This window comes from Oryzias latipes, chromosome 2, assembly GCF_053564925.1.
Source record: "Oryzias latipes strain Hd-rR chromosome 2, Olatipes_Hd-rR_3.1".
Classification (NCBI taxonomy): Eukaryota; Metazoa; Chordata; class Actinopteri; order Beloniformes; family Adrianichthyidae; genus Oryzias; species Oryzias latipes.
The window spans coordinates 45504741-45525419 of record NC_136238.1 but is presented as its reverse complement, the minus strand read 5'-3'; the positions used below and the strand labels follow the sequence as shown (position 1 = coordinate 45525419).

At 40.0% G+C, this 20679-nt stretch overlaps 2 protein-coding genes across 2 annotated transcripts in view; one reads left to right on the top strand and one right to left on the bottom strand.

Annotated features, from left to right (window-relative positions):
- The window catches only part of LOC144989155 (uncharacterized), a 209883-nt gene extending 200762 nt beyond the window's left edge, over window positions 1-9121 (bottom strand). The window contains exon 1 of the mRNA XM_078941304.1: window positions 8536-9121. Coding sequence (XP_078797430.1) covers window positions 8536-8680 — 145 coding nt within the window. The 5' untranslated portion in view covers window positions 8681-9121. The remainder of the gene's footprint in view (window positions 1-8535) is intronic.
- On the top strand, window positions 2145-7509 carry LOC144989355 (uncharacterized). The gene is made up of 6 exons (XM_078941637.1): window positions 2145-2200; window positions 3931-4023; window positions 4169-5215; window positions 5300-5455; window positions 6275-6367; window positions 6705-7509. The coding sequence occupies exons 3-6, from the start codon at window positions 5012-5014 to the stop codon at window positions 7014-7016; spliced, it is 765 nt and encodes a 254-aa protein (XP_078797763.1). The 5' UTR covers window positions 2145-2200; window positions 3931-4023; window positions 4169-5011; the 3' UTR covers window positions 7017-7509.
- Window positions 9122-20679: the final 11558 nt, after the last annotated feature.

Below are 20679 nucleotides of genomic sequence, written 5' to 3'. Positions count from 1 at the left end.
AGAAATGAATACAATTACAACTTACTAGTCTTTGTTAACAAATAACAGTAACAACTAACTACTACCTATCTAACTTGTGAACTAACTATAGGTGTTGTAGATTGACTGTGTGTGTGAGCGCGGAGCGTCTTGTGTAGATATAGTAGGAAGGTGCGCACACAAGTGTGTTGGGGGGGTGTTGATTCTTCTGCAGCGGACCACTCTGGAGCTGCACGCGAGGCTTCACCTGTGCTCTCTGGTACAGACATCTTCTCAGAATATTATCTATCGCCCGGTAATAAACAGACTGCAGACACTTTGTCACCTGAAGGCTGACAGCCATGAAGAATGCGGGACAGGAGGCTCCGCCTTTGTTTATACAGAAACGTAACATTACGCTGCACAAAATAGTTCCCAAACAAAAAAATGTAGTGATATTCATGGAAATCTAACAGCGCAAGTTCATGTTTGGTGTTACAGAGTGAAGGAGAACAATAATAACCCCCCCCCCCCAACACAAAATCCTCTGGCGGACAGCCATGTTGCGCACTTAAGAACGCACGCAGCTTGTAATGGAAATGAATAATTAGAACGCAGTAAATGAGTCGTATTTTCCCTAAAACGGAAACTTCTGTCGTAGAATCAATGAGGATGCGTGCTGCTGAAACCACTTGTGTGTGAGTAAAAGGAGCGTGTGCAGCGCTACAGTGAGTGAGAGGCACGGCGCATGGATAGAAGGAAAACACTAATGAAAGGTTTCCCCCAGAAACCTTTAAGTCTGATCACAGGACTAGCAGAAACAGTAAATTATCAGCAAAGACGAATGTGTTCAATGTGTTTATTATAGTTCCAATCACGCACCATATGTAGAACATTCAAAAAATATAAATAAAAACTTTCAAAAAAAACAAAAGAAAAGGTGCGGTGATGCAGCTATTAGGGTTATGCCACCGTGATGGCTGACTGACATCAGGGTGGAGAGACACCATCGTGGTGTCACGCCGCCGCCACACCATAAGCCGCGGTTACATGAGCAAAATATCTTGTTGGGATCAATGGTCAGATTAGAATCCAACCGTATACATGGGCCCAGAAAAACTTTTTCAGATTATAACAAACATTCACATGGTCGCACTTTCGGTCGGAATAAATCATTCGCACATGCGCAGTATTTGAAATACCGGAAGAGGAAATGAGTTCCACTGATCGGCTACGCATACATAGATATATCAGCTTGGTAATATACAAGATGATCTTCTAAACGTGCTTTTATTAATGTTACGGTTATTATGAAGCGCCTGTTCAATCGTCATGTTATTTTATTTTTAATGCGTGTGGTCAGTGCTTTTTGAAATGTGAGAGTGTGTCAGTGTTGTGGATGTTAGAGGGGAGTGAGTTGAGTGAAGAACGGAGCTGCAAAGAAGCCAGGACTAAGAGAGGCTAACAAGGGCTAACAACATTTAGCTATGATGAACGTAAAATCCATGCGGGAAATGCCGCAATCTGTGCGCAAGGTGTGGTTGACAATGAGAAGTACTAAACTAAATTTTAGGAATGGTTATAAAACATTTGTTTAAGTGTACTGGGGAAATATTGTTTGGCGAGAAATGGTTCTTAAAAATATTACATTTCTAGTCTGCAAAAAACAATCATGGATAATAAAGGTTACTCGCTATATCAACAGAGAGTAAGTTAAAATTGTTTTACTTCGAATCATTACCAGAAGAGCTAAAGTTTCAGCGTAGCTTTCAGCGTAATAATCAATTTAGGCTAAAACATCAGTTAATTCCATGAAATAAAAAAAATAGAAGCAAACAAATGTATATTTGAGGAGTAAAGATATTTTAGCAAAGGAGACATGTTTTGGAAGCATTTTTTGGTCACATGTTAAGCAGAATGTTGTATTGTTTTCTGTCTACTTTGACATGTTTCAGTTATGTACACAATTCCATGTTCAGTGATGTTTCTAAAGAAAATGTCCTTTTGCACAGGTCATCTTCTGACACGTCCAACACACAGACTTGTAAGGGTAAGTGTTGTTGCTTTCTTCAAAGCTTCTTTTTGATAATTCTTAATGTGTGTGTGTGCGTGCGTGCGTGCAAATACACTGTTAAAGAACAAATTTGGTTAATTGTCATCTCAAAATTGTCATCTCATGTGTTGCAGGTTGAGGTAGTGGGATTCATGTGGCATTGTAAGGGGTGCACAGAAACTAAAACAAGTAGGTCTGAGCTTTTACAGCACTATAAATTAAAACATCCACATTTTGGGCGTAGTTGTCGTTTTCCATGTACATACCAGCAATGTCCTTGTACATTTCAGACATGGAATGCCCTAATTGTTCACCAAAGTAAAATACATTGTACACCTACCTATCAAAAGGATGTAAAGATGGTGCCCTATTTGGAGCAAACAGTTTCCTTGCTGGAGAAAAGCCAAAGATTATCCTAAATCTATATGTGGATGACTTTGAGGTCTGCAACCCTCTTGGCACCTCCAGGAAGAAACACAAGCTTTGTGCTGTTTATTGGACATTGGCTAACCTGCCTCCTGGGTCTCATTCCTCCTTATCATCCATCTATTTGTCAGTTTTGTGCAAAACTGACTATGTTAAAACCTACGGTTACGACAAGGTTTTTGAGCCTCTCCTACAAAATTTGAAAACACTGGAGGAGCATGGTGTTTATGTTCCCCTGTTAGGTGAGTCTCTTAAAGGCACAGTATTCAGTGTGGTGGCCGACAACCTGGGAGCGCACAGTGTTGCAGGGTTTATGCAGAGCTTTTCGGTGGAATATTATTGCAGATTTTGCACTGGGAAAAGCAGTGACATTCAAGTACACTCTGTTGCATCTGGGGCTTTCAATCTTAGAACTAAGGAACTTCATCAAGTTCACGTGAAACAAGCCCAGGATACAGGGACAAGTTGTTATGGAGTGAAAAATGAATGCGTCTTCACAAAAAATCTATCTCACTTTCATGTCATTTTTGGATATCCTCCTGATCTTGCCCATGATCTTTTCGAAGGTATCCCAGTGGAGTTGGCTCATTGTTTGAATTTGCTTATTTCCAAAAGGTTTTTCTCATTGGCTGACCTAAACAATGCTATTCTAAGTTTTCCCTATAAATGGGCTGACAGGACAAACAAACCACATGTTGTGTCACAAGGTTTCTCCAGCACGAAGACAGTGGGAGGGAATGCACATGAAAACTGGAGCTTGCTCCGCTTTTTGCCCTTTTTGGTTGGGTCACGTGTACCTGAACATGAACCTGCGTGGCTTGTGCTTATGGATCTTAAAGATATCACAGAGCTTGTTGTTGCCCCTGTTCACAGTGATGACTCAATAGCATTTTTGGAAAGTAAAATAATTGAGCACAGGCACAGACTTAAAGAACTTTTCCCTGATTTGAGATTGTTACCAAAACACCATTACTTGGAGCACTATCCGCAGATGATCAAGCTGTTTGGTCCAGTTGTTGGGCAATGGACGATGCGCTTTGAAGCTAAGCATAGCTTTTTCAAACAGGTTATGAGACACACAAGTTGTTTCAAGAATGTCGCCCTTTCTTTATCCTTAAAACATCAGATGATGATTTCTTACCATCTGAGTGCACCACATCTATCTAAGCCAGACCTTGAGGTTTCAGCTGTATCCACTCTGCCTGTGGACTTGCTCAATGAAAACATAGCACAAGTCATCCAGCAAAAGTTCCCTGGCACACATGAAGTCCACTTAGCACAGTGTGTGACAACCAAGGGCTTTACTTACAGAAAAGGGATGTTACTGGCTCACAGAGCAGCAGGTGGATTGCCAGAATTTTCTGAAATTGACCAAATATGCATTGTACATGATTGTGTGTTCTATGTTGTCAAAGAGCTGTGTGGTTGGTATAGGGAGCATTATAGAGCCTTTGAACTCAGCCCAGCACCTAAACGAACATTCACTCTTGTAGAAATCTGTGACATCCTTGATGCATATCCGCTTGTTGACTACAAAGTTGGATCAGCACGCATGGTGGCTTTAAAAAGACATATAGAACTAAAAGGTGGGTCTTGATCTGTGCATTAATACCATGTTTTTAGTCTGTAAAACATTTTATTAGCAAATATGCATGTCAGTAGTTGTTACAATTTATAATGAAATTCAAACTTTATGAAGGTGTGATGTTATTTATTTATTTATCTGTGCAGAGTAAAAGACATGAACATGGCGACTAACATCCCAAAGGCTGTGATTCTGAAGATTATTTTGCCTGATGATAGCTGCCAGAGATTGACTCTTTCCAGAGGACTCCCTGCATCTATTGAAGACCTTATCGATGAAGTAAAGAAACAGTGTGGACTGGATGGCAGCCTTAAACTTCAGTTTATGGATTCTCTGTTTGGAAATGAGTTCCTCAACTTGACTTCAGTTTCTGAAGTGGAAGACAAAGGTACTCTCAAAGTCATTCGTGTGTCAAAACCCACCGCAATGCACAGTAAGGAAAGTTCTGTTTCCAACCCACTGCAAGGATCCAGTCCTCCCTCTACAAATCATTCATTCCCGTCCAGTGGATCTGTGGACACAGATATCTTGTCATCCAGCGAGTCTTCAAGTTCACGTTCTTCTTGGCCTGCTTTTTTTCATGTGCCAAAGTTTTCCTATGATGCTGAACTAAAACTTCAGCAGGCAGGCTTTACTTATGTTCAGAGTGGTACTGTGCTTATTCCAGATCCCAAGCTGAAGTCTGCCATCCTTGATGGCCTGGTGCAGGAAATTGTGCAGTATAAGGTCTATGTGAGTGATAAAGAGATGGATCAAGTTGCCCACAGTCTTATCCAGAAGCATCCATGTTTAACTGAGAGGGGATCCTCAACTGGATATGGTGGGTGGAAGACTAGTTTAAAATATAAACTGTCAAACTATAGAACCCAGCTGAGAAAACTAGGTTGCCCAGAAGTGACTGTGAACACTTTAAAGAACAAACCTGCTGGAAAGCGCACTGCAGCCTTTGGGGTTAAAAAGGCTAAGAGAGCAGAGGTGAATTTTTGCCCATGTATCCATCAGAAGAAACTGAGGATAGTCTGGAGGCCATGCAGAAATCTCTTCTCTTAGACATGAAGAAGAAGAACAACCGGGACGTAGTAAAAAACAAGATGGAACGCACGTTTGCCCATAGAAGACATGAAGTTGTCTGGGATGCACCGATGGTGAAAGATTTCATGGCAAGGTGGCCTGCTCTGTTTGATGTCATTGAGGTAAGACTTTCTTTTATCTATGTCACATGAAAGAAAATGTATTTTTTTTACTTTGTATTCATAGGTGTGTTTCTTCCCTGACAGATTAATGCTGAATTCAAAAGAATCACCACGGTTCCACTACAGTCCCAGTTTATGTCACAACTAGACATCTACTCTGAAAACCTGACGGGTCTGTTTAAAAAAAGAGGTGGTCAACTTGGACAAAGGCTCAAAACAGTTTTAGCAGAAATGGATCAAGTAGGTGGAAATATTTATCAAATTTTTACAATGTTATATGAAATCTTAGTCAAGTCATATAATTTCTTAATTGTAAGCAGCCTCACTAATTTCATTCTTAGATTTGATGTATGTGCATTAAAGTTGTCAATGATTTGTTTAGTTTCTTTTCACTTTTACTACTATGCATGTTCTACAGTTAAAAGACATAGTCTCCCTCCAACTATATATTTTATGTTAACAGTGGTCTTTTAATTATGATTATGCTTTTTTCAACAAAATACAAAAAGCATGTGTTGATTTTGAGTCATGGTTTCTGCAGAGCGGCAGGGGTTCTTTAGAAATTCGGCTCTGAGTTTTGGGCTGGACTGGGAATTCACTTTCTCTTATTTCCCTTCAACCCTTTGTCTGCAGTCTATTCCGCTAATTTATAGCACTTCTTAAGCTTACATTAGCAAAGCAAAAAAAATGGCACGCAATAGTGGAGGTATTGAGTAGTACAGTTTTGAGCCAGAGACCAGCTAGGATTAGGAAAACAATTGATCTATTTTTATGATTTGCAAGTGGATGCATCCGAATTTTAACAGAGACTTTGGTCCACCCATTTCAGTGGATGCATCACAAACCTGGGATTTTTTAAACTGCTGGTTTTTATCTGTTCCTGATCAATCACGATTTCAATGAAGAAATACTAAGAAATGCAGTTTCTAATCTTAAAATATTTTATAATTGTCCTTCATAATAGAAATGCTGTGAGAACATGTTAAAAACACCCAAAACACAATTTTCATTGGAGTGGTTATTTCTAAAGGTGAATAACAAATATATCTCCTTTTCCAGTGTAATGATATAGATGCCAGACGAGAGTGCATTATTAAAGGAGTCTGCATTTACATGGGTGAAGATCCAGAAAACCTGGTCCAGGAATATGAGGTATGTATATCTTTTGTTTAGCTAATAAATTTCTTAAGTGCTGGACTTAACAAAATGTTCTTTAACAGTCCTTCATTTTCTTTCCAACTGCTTAAGGCCGTGTTGCAATGCCACCACCTACAATCTTTTTTCACATCGTGAATGACCAGTTTTCGTCCATAGACAAGTTGTACGTGGCGGCAGTGCGACGCGGCCTTAAAAAGTGCGACGCGGCCTTAAAGGAAGTGCATGTCTTCCTGTATTTATTAACTATCTACCACTGTAAAATATTGTGTATTTGTCAATGTAAATGTAATATTTCTTTTTGACTAACATCTTGCCCGTATATTTGGCACAGAGCATGGATGAAGACTCTATTAATGATGCCATTGAGGACACCTGCGTGGGTATTTATATCCTGAAGGAACAAGCTTCGAGTGCCGAGGGTAAAGACATTGGAGTTGTCTTGGAGGGCATCAAGGTGCTACAGAATCTGGAAAATGTGCCAATGGCCGTCGCCATGCTGTTTGGATTGATGTATGCCCTCAACCTCAGCTATCCGCAAAACCTCCGTTACACGTTTGAGGTACTTCAAAAGATAATAATGGAACTGAACGAAGGAGAACTTTCCAACAAGGTTCGTGCTCTGAAAAACAGACTCTTTCAGTGACAATATCAGAGGCCCCGGACAGTGAGCAGTGTCTTCAGACATTCACCACAGAGGGTGTTATGTCCTCACCTACCAGTAGTACTTCTTTTCCATTGTTAAGCATTTGTTACCACTGTTAAATGCATTTTGTGCAATGTTTGATTCTATGGTTTAAAAGCTTTAGATTTTAATAACAAAACTGTTTTAAATTCCTATTTGTTTACAATTCTTTAGGAGTATTCTTTTTCCACTCAGGTATATTTTCATGGCACTTAACAGTGTTTACTTTTAAGAAACATACCTGACAATGCACTTTGTTTTTTGTCTTGATACAAGGTTCAACCGTCTTAATTTAGAAGTTTATCACAACTGTGAATGTTCTGAATACAGAATTGCTTTGTGATGCCAGTCTTTAGGTGTGAAACGGACAAAGGGTCCGGAAAACGTAGCATTTTCTTTAGAGTTGCACTACTAAAGGTGATATGCCCTTATTTGGCAGCATTACTTAAGTTCCATATTTAACATTTAATTGCATGGTATGCAATATTTTTGTGTTTTCTCAGGTAAGTTTAAAGATTTTAATGGAATAACTTTTGGGATTCTTCATTGACATATTTTTAGTTTGATATTTTAGAATGCACAGTATGCACATAAAAAATTGATTTATGTACAATCTTAATTGTTTGCAATTATGATGATTTTGTTTTTCCTTTGGTATATTTGCACTGGCAACAGTTGTTTACTTTTGAAATACCTGACAATGCATTTTCCATTTTGGTTTTACAGCTGTCTTAATTGCTGGCAACTCAATTTTCTGAATACAGAATAGTTTTGATACCATCTCTTTGTGTGATTGCAAGTCATTTGAAATGTCATATCATGTACACTTTAACATGTAACCATTTAAAAAAAAAAACTATTTTGATGGGGAGTTTAAAAAATTGCTTTGGTATAGGACATAATGAAAACACTAGTTTTGTAGCTTTAAATAAGAAACAACTATTTTTAAAATATCAAGTTGGAGTTATTTTTAAGAATTAAGTTTGCTGCACATGGTAAAATCATTCTAACAATACACAATAAACTGGGTTTATATATTCAACATTTAACACATTGAATGAACATGATTCTTTTGAACTATCTAACACAATTCATTCAAATAATCTAACATGATTCCCTTAAAATATCTAACATGATTAAAATGATTTGGTTTTACAAATAAATATTAATTGTGAGAAAGAAGAAAATTGTGTTGGTTCTACACATACCAATTGTGTGGGACCGATGTACACATTAAAATCATGTAAATTCAAAGAAATATTTTTTTCAGTGTAACAGGTCGTGTTTCTCCACCTCTCCCCTTTTGGAAAAGGTTTGAACATTCATGTAGACTCTAGTGTGTCTTTTCATTTCTGCACATTTCATTTTTGGACGTCCTGAACCATCTGAATCTGTGAAGGCCGGACGAGACGGAAACCATCCCTTTCCAGTGACATAAAGATCAGGGCAACCAAAAGAATTTAAATGTTTAGTCACATACCAACTATGTGGAGCTGCAGCTGCGGGTTCCAGCTGCTATCCAGCAGTCTGCGCTGACGACAGAGCTCCTCCTCGTACTGGACGATGGTTCCTTCAGCAGCAGAAAGTTGTTCTCTGACAGAACCTTCCTGAGGTTCTGAAGACATGGTTCCTGCTCCGATCTTCAGCTCCAACTCCCACAAACACCGCCGTCCTCTTCACTGCAGCTCCGATCGATCATCTGCTAGTCTCACAATCACAGAAACTTTTCTCCTGGTTGGAGATTTTCCTGAAAGTTCCTGTGATCCTGCAGGAGTCAGTTCTGCTCAGCCTGCAGACCAAACAGAAAAGACTCTGGAAGCTTCCACATGGGAAACTTCCAGACAAAGAATCCAAACAACAACATCTGATTGGTTGACTTTTGGAGGGAAAGCTGCAACAGTCTTCTGTGATTGGTTCAGCCGTCCCTGCCCCCACTAGTCCACTGCACAGGGGGCAACATTCCAGGGGGGGTTGGTAATCTCCTCCTTCTATTGTTTCTGCCCCACTGGCTCTTTCAAAATAAAGGCTTGTTGTAGCAGAAACCTGAATGGAACATCAGAATGGACTCAAACCAGTGACGTGCAGTCAGGAGAGGCAGGTGAGGCTGTGCCTCACCTGTCATTATGGGAAGAAAAGAGAAAAAATAAATTAAATTATTATATTTAATCAGTAATTTGTGCTTTGCAGTCATTTTGCATTTAAATGTAACATTTTTGGGTGTTTTTTCTTTTGAAAATCGCTGAATATCCGCATTTGCCGTTCAGATACTAAGTGACGTGCGATGAGGCACTAGCCCGCTGAGCCTCACCTTGGATTGCGCAATACCTATGCAGTCAGACGGTACTGCTGTCTCTCTGTGTGTCGGTTCAGTCACTTGTACTATATGAGCTGAGTTTACATAATTTAGCAGATGTATATGATGTACAGTGTTTGTTTTTATAAATAACTGTATGTGAGGGACGTGTTTCTTGTGCTGAGCGCTAAACGCCGGCAAAAAAGCCGCTGGGTGAGGCCAGACATTCTCGTGCCTCATGATAGGGGGCGCCGGTGAGCCCTGAGATTATGACGCTAAAAAATACTAGAAGAAGTGATAGCAAGCGGCAAGTCATTTTCTTCAGAAGGAGCAGCGTATGGACTTTAATTACAAGTAAAGGTAAGATGATAATAAGGTTTGTGCTTTTTCTATGCTGCAGTTTGTATATGAAAAAAAAACATGTTGAAATGATATTTTAAACAAAACACGTTAACTGTTGTCAATCAAATGGTGAATAAGTTACTCAGTATGTTTTTTTTCCAACTTTATTGAACAAAGTATTAACATACAAAATCCAGCATCAATGAATGAATCAGATAGCATCAGCAGTGGTAGTCAATGTCATCAATCCAAACTTATTGAATCATCTCAAGTAAAAAATATAAAATAAAATTATCAGAAATATATCCAAAATAGAATTTGCTGATAGACAAATAAAGTATCTTAAAATATATAAAAGGGGATTACAAGATAATAATAATATTTACAATACAAAGTTTTCTTAGAGGGGATTACTTATCAAACAAAAAAGCACAAATTGTTTCAGTCTTACTTGTTTTGGGTGTGTTAATTTTTTTTAATATAGTCGTAAAACTGGAGCAACTCGATCTTAAATATGGTGAAATTGGGAGTTGTTTTTTTTTATTTTATTTATTTATTTTTATTTTTATTCTGCACTTATGAATGTAAAATTTGGAATCGAGAAGTAACAAATTAATACTTTTTTCTACTTTTTTAACATCCGAATTAAAATATGCGACTATTTGTTTCAAATTTAAAACAATGTTACAGTTTAATTTGCTGTTTACAAAGCATTCTAATTGGTTCCAAAATTCACGGGAAAATTTACAAAAGTATAAAAGATGAAGAACTGATTCAGGGAAGTTTCTCAGTATGGTTCATATGTTTGTAAATCTGACTGATGACGTCAGTGCCTCACCAGCCGTTAATCCCACCGCACGTCACTGACTCAAACTGCTGCTGGTTTCAAAGCCTCCTTCTCAACTTCCAGCTGAACTGTCCAATTATGTTTCATTCTTTCTGCTTTTTTGATTCTTTCTGCACCATGAGGGAGAGGAGGATTAGTTTATTTAGCAGATTTACTGCCAGAAAGTGATATGTCAACTATGGAGAAATGGTCAATGATTCCATGATGCAAATCTAAACTGATGCTTTCATTTTATTGTTATAAAAATATCTGCAGGCTCAAACTTAGACATATGAGAGTTCAAGAAATACAATTAATTAAGATGGAAAAACATTAAATTGAATTGGAGTAATATGACATTTAGTTAGATAAATGTGTAAATTTGAGTTGTAAAAACAATATTGAGTTGGATAGATTTAAGACATTAGGTTGAATACATTTATCTACATTACTTATTACCAATTGAAGTAATTCATTTAAGTTGGATTATTTATATATATATGCGTCACAATAAAAATAAAAATGAGATAGAAACTCATATGTTTACTTTGTTCTTTTTCTCCAAGCAGAGTCTAAAAGTCTCAGCAGGAAAATGACAGCAGAGGATCCACTATTTATTATTTTTCATATTAATGTATCAGTATATTTTTTTCTGACATTTAGTCTTTAAAAATCACAGTTATTTGGTCATTTTTTATTTTTTATAAATAGTGTTATTTATTTTATTATAATGATCATGAATTAATAAAACTTTATTATAGGGCTTTACAATCAAAGAAAGATAAAAGCAGTTTAAAGTTTTAAAGTAAAAGACTTAATGTGGCCTCACAAAAAAAAGTTTGGTGACTCCATCCCAGCATCCATGGCTACGTTCACACTGCAGGGCTTAGTGCTCAATTCTGAATTTTTGAAAAAATTCAATTTTTTTGCAAGGCCGTTCATATTTCCAATAAAATGTGAACATCTGTGATCTGCTGTGTGACGGTGAAATGATCCTGAAGTGACCCGCAGTAGTCAACTCAACGGTGAACGACGTCACTGTTGTTTGTGGAAGTAGCTAACGTTAATGTGGTCCAGAGGGAATTCATTTTTCTTTGGCGGATGCACACAAAGGCAGGAGACGGAGGTACCAAGGTTATAATAATTTTATTAAAAAATGTTAAAAAACAAATAAAAATAGACCAGTTAAAATAAATGCACACAAAAAAACAGAAACAGAGATTCAGTTTGCTGAAGACCTGAATAGCTAAAGGAGGTGGAGACTCCTAAAGTTGTTTTTTTTTTCAAGAAAATAACTTTTTCTGCAATATAGAATATGGAATCACTTGATCATCTGTGTTTTGAATGTATTTATGTTAACAGTTTTTGGGAGGATTTTTTTGTTGGTGCTCCTCAAATTTTCCTTTTCCTATTTCTATTCAGTTACAAAAACACATCGTATTATTAGTAGTTTCTGGTGATAATTTATTTGATTTGGCATTTAATACTGTATTAATTTCTGGAAAATTCTTCATTCATAAGAGTAGATATTTTTAAAAACCAAACCATTATTCACTACATTTAAGAACTGTTTATATTTTAAATCACTAAAATACATGAAAAAAGAAAGCAATAAAACTGTCCATTTTCATTGAAGATCACATGTTGTATGACAATCCCTAGTATTGTGAACTACAATTCTAAATTTATTTTTTTAGTTGTATCTATTTCTTTTTTATTCCTTTCTGTTGTAGTTATGTGAATGTGTATGTCATCTTTTGATGTTCAATAAAAAAAACAGAAAAAAAAGGTACCTGTAAGGCTAACCAGAAGTGTCCAACAGGAAGTGGGCGGTTCCAATAGCCAAATGCTGCACATGACAATTACCCCCCCCCCCACTGTACCTGAGCCAATTAATGTGTTTTAAGAATGAAGTCAAACTGTTTTCATCCTCACTGAAATGTATTCAGAACCCAAATCCTTTCATTAATGACTTTTGTAAATCTGCTACAAAATGGTTACTGATATAGGGTCTAGATTGTTGATTGCCTTAAATTTTAATTTATACTGAAGTTTTAAAAAAAAATATTTTTATGTGTATAGATTTTGTAATTATTTTTAAATCTAAGTAAAAAATATTAAAACAAAACTGAGCCAAGTAATCCTGCCGCAGCTCCATCATTATTGTCTTTTTTACACAAGAAGAAAACAATACAAACATTTTTGCAGTGAATTTATTCAGTTTAACATCAGGTATTTCTGCTTTGCAGACCTGCAGACAATGACAAAGGGTCAAACTAAACCAGAAATAATTGTTGTTCTAATGTGAGACTTCAGATAAACTGAGGTTGGATGTAAAAATTCTCTTAAATAGTAAAAACAAAAAAGCTTCAGTCTCTATTAAGTCTCAACTCTAAACATTTCTTCATCTCCTAAACAGTCATTTTATGCTCACATCTTTGATTACAGTTTGGTTTTGGGATTAATTCCAGTACAGTAAACCCTTGTTTTTCGCGGGGGTTACGTTCCAAAAAGAACCCGTGATAGGCAAAATCCGTGAAGTAGAAACCTTTTTTTTTTTTTTTAACAATTAATATACAATTAAATTCTCTATTATACATTGAAAAGAAAGAACAAACCGTTTTACAGGCTCAAGCATTTGTTTCACAAGTAAAAGTACTTTATGTAGCCAGGTGGAGAAGGTGTAGGTACAGGGTTGTGTCACTAGAGGGCGCTTCCTGGGTTTTCGGTGAACAGTTCAGTGAGGAGGTGGTGTGTTCTGGGGACCGTTATTTGACAGTTGTTTGACGGTTGTTTTGATCTGCGGATTAAAGGCGCTTGAAACCTGGCGTGAAGAGTCGTTAAGAGGGTAAACAAACATAAAAAGCAGTGCTCGACGGAGCCAATGTTGTGACTGGTGATCAACTTTGCCGTCATTCCTGTTACAGTTCGGGCCACAGAGCACCTGCTGTAGTTATTCTTGTGTACTCTTTTTCTTAAATTTGATCTTTTTCTCCATTTTTGTTTTGTTTACACTTGTTTTCTTTCGTGATTTTGGAAGATCGGAAAGTGACTGGCTAAAAGAAGCATCTAGATAGCATAATAGATCCACATTTTGTTTTTGTTTTTTTTATCTTCCTGATTACCATTTTTTTTTTTTAAATCTGAAATCCTGAGTTACATTTTTGTTTTGGAATAAAGAACCCAAAGACAGTTTTGTGTCCTGTGCAGGCTTGAATTCGCCAGGCTACACAATTTGGTACCAGGAGTGGGGTTCTGCAAAATTAGCAACTCAGGAGTTTTTGCAATATAATAAAAAATATATAAAAAAAAAAAAAATTTGTAAAGAGTACACAGAATAACTATAGTTGCACCAGCTTAAGTGCCTGGTGAGGAGGAAACCATTAAAAGGATTGTCGTGGGATTGATCACACCAACGGAGACCTGGCAGGATCGTCGTGGGAGTGACCACAGCACCGGAGACCTGGCAGGATCGTCGTGGGAGTGACCACAGCACCGGAGACCTGGCAGGATCGTCGTGGGAGTGACCACATCACCGGAGATCAACTTCCTGCAGCCCGGTAGACGACAGCTCATCCTGGGACGAGGAAGAGTCATCGGACCAACACATCTGGACCTGCATCTGAGTAACACCTGACATCCAGCTGTTGACCTTCGCTCGAACACATTCAGCCATGTTGCAGGAAGGCAGTGAGAATGAGCCAGTCTCCAACATAGACTCAGAAATAGACCCTGTCACTGTACTGCAGACGCAGTTATCAGAACTAAGTTGTAAGCATGACCAGGCTATGGCTCAGATAGCCGCTCTGAGTAATGGAACAAACCGATCATACATTTACTTGCCTAGGGAACGCCCTATTCAGCCGTTTAGTGGTGATTCAACAGTCGATGGCCGCTCTGTTGATGAATTTTTAGATGAAATCCAGCGAGCTATTAGAGCTAGAGGTCTGGGAGAGGAAGATCAGGTGGATTTCATTATGTCACATCTTAGAGGGTCAGCACTGGAGGAGGTCAAGTTGTGCACAGAAGATGAGTTTAAGGCACCTGATGAAATTGTCAACTTACTCAGAGATGCTTACAGGGAGAAACGCAGTGTAGCACAACTTTTACAGACTTTCTACAGCCGCCACCAGGTAGAGGGTGAAGATTTTTTTGAATATTCCCACGCACTGTCACAGATCCTTCGCTCAGTTTTAAAACAAAAACCAGATGCAATTCTTGATGCAAAGATGGCAGTCAGAGACCAGTTTGTTGAAGGAATAAGAGATTCCGCACTCAGAAGGGAGCTCCGCAGAATGCTTAGAGACAAACCAGATTCCTCGCTCTTCGAAGTGCGCCAGGAAGCAATTTCATGGTCAGCAGAGGACAGGCCCATTAACACTAGAGTTGTAAAAAGCAGGAGTATATTGGGCAATGATGGGAGCGATGGAAGCCAACCTACACGTAGTACACCCGAGAGGTCAACTGCCACATTAGATGATATTCTTAAAGTGGTCTCTGAACAAGGCAAAGCTATAGGGGAGTTGGTTAATGTGGTTAGAGAAGGAGTTGTTTTCCGGGGAAGCTCCCACAGAGATGAGAGAGTAAAAACAAAGTTCCAGTATACGGATGATGCCAAACCTATTTGTTTTAAGTGCAACAGAGTGGGACACATCGCTCGGGAGTGCAGATCACACAAAAAGGGAAGTCAACCTACCACTTCTGAAACACCCGCCCAGGGAAACTAACACCCTCGGTTGCCAAGAGCCAGGCAATCCGAGGTGGAAGTAAAGGCTCTCAGATTCTTACTCGAGAGAGATTCCTAGAACGTGCTGTGGGCTCATGTCCCGAAGTTGAAGTTGAGGTGGGTGGAGTCAAGACTAGATGTATATTAAATAGTGGAAGTCAGGTCAGCACCCTTTCTGAGTCATTTTTTCGTCAGCACCTGCTTGGTGAGGATGAGGATATAATTCCCACAGCCAAGTGGCTTAAACTAACAGCTGCTAATTCACTGCCTATTCCTTACATAGGTTACGTGGAGTTAGATGTGAAGACTATGGGATTAACTGTTACAGAGTGTGGATTTTTGGTAGTGAGGGATCCTGATAAGCAGCAGGTGAGGATGCAGAACAGCGGTTTAGTTTCCGATAGGGTCAGCACAATGACAAATGAAACCCAGCAGCCGGATAAAAATAATCCTCCACTGCTTATAGGGATGAATGTGATAAAGAGATGCAAAGAGTTGTCTATTGCCAGTTTGGACTCCACACTTGGAGGCCAGTTAGATTCAGCTTGGAAAGAAACGCTGCAAAAGTTGCAAATGGATGATGGGGCAGAAAAAGTTTCTGCAGCTAGGGTGGCAAGTAAAAATGCCACCCATGTGCCAGCAGCTTCGGTAGCCACCGTGTATGCTAAAAGGGGCACAAAACACTCTCATGGGCTGCTGTTGCTTGAGCCAACGAACACACCCATGCCCAGTGGCCTGATTGTGATCCCTACCTTGGTGGACGTTGCTAAACGTGTGTTTCCTGTACAAGTGGTGAACCTCTCTGAAGAGGACTTATGGTTATCACCGAAAACTAGACTGGGGATCCTTTCCAAAGTGGAGTGTGTTGAACCAGCAGCTGAGGTGTCTTTCAATCGCATCTCTGCAGATCATGAGGAAGTAACGATAGAACAGAAAGAGGCTAGTGTTTCGGAAGATGCACCACATCTGTTATTGGATCACCTGAAAATTGGTGGCACCACGGAACAGCAGACCAGGCTGGCAAAACTTATTTCTCAGTACACTGATGTGTTCGCGTTGAGTGATGAGGACCTTGGCTATGCTGACAGGATACAACATGAAATTCACTTAACCGATGATGTCCCAGTTACTCAGCCCTACAGGCGGGTACCACCCACTCAGTACAAGGAGGTCAAAGATCATATTGCACAACTTTTAAGGAAGGGGGTAATCCAAGAAAGTACCAGTGCTTATGCGTCCCCGATTGTACTAGTGCGAAAAGCAGACAACAGCTTGAGACTGTGTGTGGATTACAGACGCCTCAATGCCAAAACCCGACGCGATGCCTTTCCATTGCCTCGGATCGATGAGTGCTTTGATGCTTTGCACGGGGCAAAATTTTTCTCAACCATCGATCTCGCTAGTGGCTATCATCAGGTTGCAGTACATGAGAATGACAGGCACAAAACAGCCTTTATAACACCTTTTGGGCTATTTGAGTACACTAGACTGCCTTTTGGAGTCTGCAATGGGCCAGCAACTTTTCAACGACTCATGCAGGCTACTATGAGTGACTTAGTGTTCCAGATCATGCTTGTGTACTTGGATGACATTTTGGTCTACTCACCAACATTCGATGGGCATTTGACTCAGTTACAGACTGTGTTTCAGAGGCTCAGGGAAACAGGATTAAAGGTGAAGGTGGAAAAATGTAATTTCCTCCAATCAAGCGTGCTGTTTCTGGGCCACCAGATTTCCGCTGATGGAATAGGCACAGATCCAGATAAGGTGGCGGCGGTTAAGCAATGGCCAGTTCCAGCTTCCGTTAAAGAGTTGAGATCATTTTTGGGCTTTTGCAGTTACTACCGCCGGTTTTTGCAGGGTTTTTCGCAACTGGCAGGTCCCTTACATGATGCGGTCAATACCTGCCTGAATCAGAGTAACATGTCTAGGTCGAAAAATCTGTTTAAAAGTGTTTGGACTGCAGAATGTCAAGATTCCTTTGAGGAGCTTAAAGAGAGACTGACCAGTGCCCCTCTACTTGGGTATGCTAACTTTTCCCTCCCATTTATCTTGGAGACAGACGCCAGCAGTTTAGGACTAGGAGCAGTCCTCTATCAGATTCAAGATGGGGAGAAGCGTGTTATAGCATATGCCAGTAGGAGACTGAGAGGTGCAGAGAAGAATGATCGGAATTACAGCAGCATGAAGCTTGAGCTTCTCGCTTTAAAGTGGGCTGTATCTGAAAAGTTCAGAGGTTATCTTTTGGGGGCCAAATTTACTGTGATGACAGACAATAATCCCCTGTGTCATCTCGACTCAGCAAGGTTGGGTGCCGTTGAACAGCGCTGGATAGCACAGTTGGCCCCGTTTGACTTTGACGTTCGTTATCGCCCTGGGAGATGTAACGCAGCAGCAGATGCACTGTCTAGGCAGCCGTTAGCAGGGGAGCCGGAAACAAATGGTGACGAGGAGTTTGATGGATGTATATCCATTTGCAACATGATTCAGAGAGGCACATCCCTTGACCCAGATTTAGTGTGTGAAGGTATCAAGTGCTGTCAGGTTAGAGAGATGCGGGCTACAGCTGCTGAGCAGGTTGTTGAGAACAAAGATCTTCAAGGTAACACGCCAACTCTGCCAGGTTACTCAAAAGAGGAGTTGAGGCAGTTTCAACAAACAGACCCAACCATTAAGTCCTTTTGTCAGTTTTGGGATCAGAAGACAAAACCCACTTATCAGCAAAGGAGGAGTTTAGCTAAACCCGTCATCTCCCTGCTCAGACAGTGGTCAAGAATTATAGATGTAGATGGATTGTTATATCGTGTTATTGAGGATGATCACAAACTTGAGTGTCAACAACTTCTTTTGCCCGAATGTTTGAAAGACTCAGTACTTGAAAGTGTGCATAATCAGATGGGTCATCAAGGAATAGAGCGCACGCAGAACCTTTTGAAACAGAGGTGTTTCTGGGTTGGGATGTATGAAGATGTCGAGCGGTGGGTGAAACAGTGTGAAAGATGTATACTCACCAAACTGCCACAACCTCACATACGTACCCCTATGAAACATTTTCTTGCTACACGCCCTCTTGAGGTAGTTGCAGTGGATTTTACGTTGTTGGAGCCAGCTTCCGATGGTCGAGAGAATGTGTTAGTTGTAACTGATGTTTTCACCAAATTTACACAGGCGTTTCCAACACGAGATCAAAAAACTGATACCACTGCGAAGGTCTTGCTCAGAGAGTGGTTTATGAAGTATGGGGTACCTGAGAGGTTACATTCCGATCAGGGAAGGAACTTTGAGAGTGAGGTCATTCAGGAACTGTGTAAATTGTATGGAGTTAAGAAAACGCGCACCACACCCCATCATCCCCAGGGTAATGCCCAGTGTGAGCGTTTTAATAGGACTCTGCATGACCTCCTGCGCACGCTCCCACCAGAGAAAAAACGTAGGTGGCCTGAGTATTTGCCAGAGTTGATTTATGCCTACAATGTAACTCCACACGCCACCACGGGGTACTCACCGTACTATCTCCTGTATGGGGTACATCCACACCTCCCTGTAGATGCGTTGTTAAATCAAGATCAGGTGGTAGATAGAAAACATGACTGGTTGGTGGTTCATCAGGAACGTCTGCATGAGGCCCATAACAGAACTAGGCAGTATTCTGAACAAAAAGCTGCAGAACGGCTTGAACTGGAGAAGAGCAAAGTTTACTGTCCTCCTGTGGAAATAGGTCAATTAGTTTATCTCCGTCAGTGGCCCCAGGGTAGAAACAAAATTCAGGATGCCTGGAAATCAGTGATTTACCGGGTCCTGGATGTGCAAGACAGCACACACACTGTGGAGCCATTGGAGGGTGGTCCCATCAAAAGGGTCCATCGAGTAAACCTAAGACCCTGTCCAGGCCCAGTTCCAGCACCAAGGAAATTGAAAAAGGACACTTCCACTTCTACTATAGCTGCTCCTGTGGAAGTTCGTAAAGAGAATCTGGAGTCAGACCCAGATTATGTACTGTTGGAGGAAACAACTTATCCACATTTGGACCAAGAACTGAACACAGACACTGATGGTGTTCCTGATTGCCAGGTCTTGGAGTCCTGGAGCACTGGTGGAACGGTTGATGGTGGAACACCTCTCCCAGGTTCAGAACTAAAGGACATTGTGACAAACAGCATGTCTGGAAGAGATGCTGAGACCGAGGTGCCGGTTCCAGCCCCTCGCCGGAGTCAGAGAGCAACCGCGGGATTACATTCAAATCCACATCATCTCCCCAGATCAACCTGTAATGCTATTTCTTTAAGTCCTGATGTATTGTCACAGCTGTTGATCAATGTGGGTACAGCATTCTTCAGAGAAGCAATGAATGAAGGAAAGTGTGTAAATTAGGTCACCGAGGGCGGTGCCTGGAAAGCAGGGGAGAATGTAGCCAGGTGGAGAAGGTGTAGGTACAGGGTTGTGTCACTAGAGGGCGCTTCCTGGGTTTTCGGTGAACAGTTCAGTGAGGAGGTGGTGTGTTCTGGGGACCGTTATTTGACAGTTGTTTGACGGTTGTTTTGATCTGCGGATTAAAGGCGCTTGAAACCTGGCGTGAAGAGTCGTTAAGAGGGTAAACAAACATAAAAAGCAGTGCTCGACGGAGCCAATGTTGTGACTGGTGATCAACTTTGCCGTCATTCCTGTTACAGTTCGGGCCACAGAGCACCTGCTGTAGTTATTCTTGTGTACTCTTTTTCTTAAATTTGATCTTTTTCTCCATTTTTGTTTTGTTTACACTTGTTTTCTTTCGTGATTTTGGAAGATCGGAAAGTGACTGGCTAAAAGAAGCATCTAGATGGCATAATAGATCCACATTTTGTTTTTGTTTTTTTTATCTTCCTGATTACCATTTTTTTTTTTAAATCTGAAATCCTGAGTTACATTTTTGTTTTGGAATAAAGAACCCAAAGACAGTTTTGTGTCCTGTGCAGGCTTGAATTCGCCAGGCTACATTTAGAAAAGGTTTTTCAACAAATAACTTCTGTTCTGTACTGTCAAATAATAATTTTAATCATCAATGTGAACAGAAGGCTTCAAATCGCGGAGATTAGCCCCGCCCACCGCGACCCGAGAGTAATTGGATTAAACGGGAGAAAATTTAAAATGATTGAAAAAAAAAAAAAAGTACGGTCGGACAAATAGTGACTCAGGTGTATTTCACTGCTCTTGAGCCGCTGCATCCTGACTCCGCTCTGCAGTGTTTTCTTCTTTTGAAACCTGCGGTGCAGCTGTGTTTGTTCGGGAGAAGAACATAGTGATAGGCAGTTGTTGTTGGTGTCACTCTTTTTTCCATGGGTTATAGAGAAACTCGAAATTGCAAAATGATTTGCACGTATCTATTGTAAATTTGGCAAGCTGTTTTACCTACGTGTACATATTAAACTGCAACGTTATTGACGCACAGGTAGAGAAGAAG

Bases quoted from the DNA above. Each gene is read 5' to 3' on its own strand.
- LOC144989355 (XM_078941637.1), top strand. From the start codon at position 5,012: ATGTATCCATCAGAAGAAACTGAGGATAGTCTGGAGGCCATGCAGAAA. The intron at 5,456-6,274 runs GTAGGTGGAAAT...CTCCTTTTCCAG, and splicing joins TTTTAGCAGAAATGGATCAA to TGTAATGATATAGATGCCAG. The intron at 6,368-6,704 runs GTATGTATATCT...TATTTGGCACAG, and splicing joins ACCTGGTCCAGGAATATGAG to AGCATGGATGAAGACTCTAT.